Source organism: Limulus polyphemus, unplaced genomic scaffold (assembly GCF_000517525.1).
Source record: "Limulus polyphemus unplaced genomic scaffold, Limulus_polyphemus-2.1.2 Scaffold1099, whole genome shotgun sequence".
In the NCBI taxonomy this organism is placed as follows: Eukaryota; Metazoa; Arthropoda; class Merostomata; order Xiphosura; family Limulidae; genus Limulus; species Limulus polyphemus.
In genome coordinates this window covers 279795-284569 of record NW_013666709.1, presented here as the reverse complement: position 1 = coordinate 284569, position 4775 = coordinate 279795, and the positions used below count along the sequence as shown (strand labels likewise).

The 4775-nt window shown below is 30.1% G+C and overlaps 1 protein-coding gene across 2 annotated transcripts in view; it reads right to left on the bottom strand.

Annotated features, from left to right (window-relative positions):
• The window catches only part of LOC106462128 (mRNA turnover protein 4 homolog), a 17182-nt gene that overhangs the window by 6973 nt on the left and 5434 nt on the right, over window positions 1–4775 (bottom strand). For both annotated transcript variants that reach the window (XM_013922017.2, XM_022389274.1), the window contains 2 exons: window positions 4118–4269; window positions 2076–2152 (listed from right to left, as the gene is read on the bottom strand). In XM_013922017.2, the coding sequence (XP_013777471.1) occupies window positions 2076–2152; window positions 4118–4269 (229 nt within the window). The remainder of the gene's footprint in view (window positions 1–2075; window positions 2153–4117; window positions 4270–4775) is intronic.

Sequence of the window (4775 nt, the reverse complement as noted above, 5' to 3'; positions counted from 1 at the left end):
AATAATTTATACACATATATAATGTATTATAACTGAAATGTTTTATAACTATTTTATAAAATACTAGTCCACTAAAACACAGCCAAGTCAGGTCACTCTGTAAAGGCTAGTTTTATATTCTTGGATAAGGTAACATGAGTGCACATGCACCTCATCATTGCAACTCCTATAATGTTAGCCAGGTCAATATAATTCAAATAATTATATATAAATGTACAAGGTTATGAGCTTTCAGTTATTTAGACTAAACATTTGTGTTTTCGTGTTAAAATCTATAGTCATTCTAGAATGAAAGAAGCATAATCTATATAAATTTCCTAATTTTTATGGTGGTTACGAGATCAGTCAAATTACCCCAACTCATATAGAGTTACAGTAGAGAAAATAACAGATAAAATATAAAGTTTAATGAAAACAAATGTTTGAAATTTATTTAGGAGGTTTTAGAAATTACATAAATAATACTTGAGATTTTTTGGACAAAGAATAGTTTTTTAATCATAACATGAAAATTACTTTGCACTTGGACCAGTAATGAAACAGACCCAACATATTCACAAATAAATCTTTAGTAAAAATACTTCCTTGAGAAATTGATATTTTGTGTACAAAAGACTTGTAATGCTTACTAAAAGTCTACCATATTTTGTGAAGATACACATACTGCATTAAAAGTTGTAATATAAATACTTAATGTGTGAAAATGTATATACAAACTTTTGTATTTTATTCTGAGCCCATCGCAAAAGGGTTAATTTGTGCAATATGACCCTTTAATTTGGCTAAATTGAACCTTTAAATCAAAAACTGAGTGACAGGCCCATAGCAGGGAAATCAGTACCTTGTGAAACACTAGTACAAGCATTCACGTCAACATATAAACTAAATCCATAAGGGCAATTGAAAAAGAAAACTGTCAAATGAAGAAACATTCCAGAGATAGACATTTGAGATTGAGAATAGCCTATAACTAAAGCTGGGCTCAAGAAACCAGTTCAAATTGAGACCTATCATTGTTCAAAATTAGGAAAATTGTCAAAAAGACAAAGAAGAAATCAAAGATGCTCACCCCTATAAGAAATTTTAGGATCAAGTAGCTGTGAAGTCAAATGAACCAAATACTACACCAAAATACTTGTAGCACAATAAACAGATGGAACATGAAGAGAGTGAATGTTAAGTTGATTTTTGAAAAAGTCAATAACAACTCTAACATCAGGGGAAGACAGTTAAGGAGAGATTTTAAAACATAATCATCTAACATAAGACAACCCCCCCCCTCTCAGATATTGCAGAAATAGGCTCAAAATTTATAGTAGTACATATATGAGTGATAAGCTGAATCAAGTCAGCAGAAGCGTCATTAGATAAAGGGTCAGTTGATATCACCCATTCTTGAGAATAGGGCAAAGAAGCCTGGCCAAAAAACCAAGTTTGATCACCAACAAGAGGTAACGATGATATTCCATGATACTGACATTGACCTGAATGGGAAATTCCACCAAGGAAACCACATTTGCATGGCCCATAAACACTGATCAATCAGAGCCAACAAGCAACCACAGAATCCAAATGTAACCCTGTAGACAAATGAGAAAATAAGAACTTAACTGAGGGAAGAGAAGCCATCAAATTAGCAGAAGTTCTAACATAAGGGTTTACAGTAGAAGTCTGAAGTCAAACTGAACAGAGCTAACAACATGAACATGACTATTAACCGGAAACAAATCTGGTTTTGGGCTGGAAAGTAGTTTAAGTAGTATCCTAACACATGCACAGGTAAGTCACATGGAGAACTATGGGTAGGTATGATGAACATATTGCAGTGTGTCAAGGACATACAGAGCTTTAGGTCCAATTACTTTGACAGAGTGAACTCTATTCAAGAAAAGGCAAACTGTGTTTAACAGGTAAGTCTGCCTGTTTTGAATAATAAAGTATCCTTTTTTCCTATATTTAATTTGTTTTCCTTTAGATGAAATTTAAACTAAAATTAAGCTTCACTAAATGGAATTGAAACCATTTTTTTCAAAGTTGAATTTAAATTTGTGCAATCACGTTAGTATCATACTCACTAGCAATCTGGCCTGCTCTGGGGTCAAGATTTCACCTTCTTTACATATTTGGTAGTCTTTTATGAGAGTCACCACACCTGATTTGAATACAGTAATATTTGTTGTTAATATATTTACATACATGAGTGCAAATAATTTAGTTATAAAAATATTTAACAGAAAAAAAACTGTTTTACAACAATTTATCTTGCTCAAAGGAAAAAAAAAAAAGAACGTGATTTTTGAAAGTCTTATAATAAAATCCAAACATTCTTTTAACACAATTCATCTTTTTCTAAGGAAAATAAGGACATGGTCTTTGCAACTGTTGATATAAAAAGTCAACATTTTAAGACCACACACATAACCATTCCACAGAATCAATTTAAACCATCCCAATATTATTACATATGTGTTTGAAAAATCTAAATTTCTTTTTTCAACAACATTTCAACTGCTGGTACACTGTTGAACAAGTATAGCTGTAATTTCTAAAGAGAGTTTCGTATAAAAGTTTTCTAATTCCTAAATTACTTGGTCATACTATACGAAAATGACAAATAAACAAATAAAATGTGTTATTAAGTATGACAAAAGAAAATATGTAATATATACAAGAATTTATAAAGCACATTATGTATTTCATTTACAGATATAATTTCAATTACAACAAGAGAAGCTGTTAAATGCATCAAGCCTCAAGATAATAGGATATAAAAAAATTTAACTCCATGTCAAATACAATGATGTCTCAATGCTTTAATGGGGAAAACACATCTATAACAGGAATATTTCTTAAAGAGATTCCTGCACTTTTGCAAAGATTATCATTCTCAAATGAAGTAATATGTAGGTATGCTTCATATTATTTGATCTCATGTATTTAAAATAAAACCTTTTTGATTTGATTTATTCACATATCTTTGCATAAATTAATTATAGGTATATTTAACACAATTTTTTGACTCCAGCTTTTGTCTCCACCTTTGGGACTTAAAAGTCAATTACATAAAAATATAATAGTAAAGTTATAACAAATCTGTACTTTCTATTTGAAAACCATTAAGAATTTATAGTTAAATAATGAAATACATTTTTTAAAAATTTGAAGTGATATATAATTTTTCATGAAACCTGTATCTCAAACATGTGACTAACCTTGTTGAATTAATCTTGAACAGAACAAGATGATAACTTGCCTTTCTTTCTTATGTTGATTATTATTATAAATAGACAAACTCAAAAATATGATACCTATAACTCTTAGAAGAGTCTGATGAAACTATTTCACACCTGAACATTGTTGATGAAAATCACTACTTCCAGTTGTTGTAATCGTTAACTTTTAGCTACGGTATATGTACGTCATAAAAACTGTATATCCACAGATTTCTATATATTTTGTGTAAGTGGTCAACTTTTTTCCTCTCAAAAGCAAGTTCACCTTTGTAATAACCAATGAACCAAGCCAGATTGCCACACAAAAGAACAGTAACATGGAATTCTGATACATTTTAGGATTCCTCTACAATAGATCATATTTTTATAATTGACTGATAAGGATTTTAAACAGCTAAGAAATAACCTAGCTTTACTTTTAGATGTGGAAAATGGGCATCAAGAAAATTGATTATATTCAAGATAACCAGTAAGTGTTTTATACTGTATAACACTATTAATCTAACTATACCCATAGTTTTTGTAGATAGTTGAATGAAACAAAATGTATATTCATATATAGATTATAATGAAGTTGAAATCCAATTTCAATTGTTCTTTCACATACACTAGAAGTAAAAAATATAATGTGTACAAGCTATTTTATTAATAATATTTTTGTCTGCCAACATAACACACAAAAAGTACTACATTTGAAAAATAATCAATGCACAGGTTATTAAGGATCATACTGCATTACAGTTTGATCGATTTAAGTCATTTCAGTCAAATTAATAAGAATAAAAAAAGTGGTTTGTTTTTCATCTGTTTTTTTCCTTCTTGACATCAATAAGAAAACAGCACACAAATAACTTTATCCAATGGCACGATATCAGTAAAACTACCTTTCTGTAGACTAGTAGGCATGCCTAATTGTCGTAGATGTTGTTCTAGAGAGTGAGGAAACTGTGTGAGGGGACCTTCATCCAGAACCACTGTGTCTGTAGCTACATTTCCTGCTCGTGCATAATCACTATCTTTGTAGTCACTGAACCAGCTAAAAAAATGTTGGTACATGATAGACTACAGTTAGAACATAAAACAAAATATTCCTCACATAAGGTGTTGAGTTATGTAACTTACTTGATAATTTTATGTCTAGAAAATTCCTGAATGAGTAAATTAATTGTGCTTCTAAGCATTGCACAATACAGCAATGTAACACTAAGCACACACACACAACACACATATATATATATATATATATTCTATAAACCACATTAAGCTCAGAATATAGAACTGTAATACACCTTGCATTTTTAGTTCAAGAAGTGCTGCTTTAACAAACTTAAGTCAATCAACCACAACACACTCTTTATGTAGCAAAAAAATACATATACACACCAAAATACAAACATAGCACATATTACACTAGATATATTCCCCTTAATCTTTGTTAGAAAGATGCCATTACATACAGTATTAATGTAAGTGTTGAGCATAGCCATACTAACATTAGCTGTAGAAATTACTACTCAACAGAATAAAAAAATCTTTAGTTTT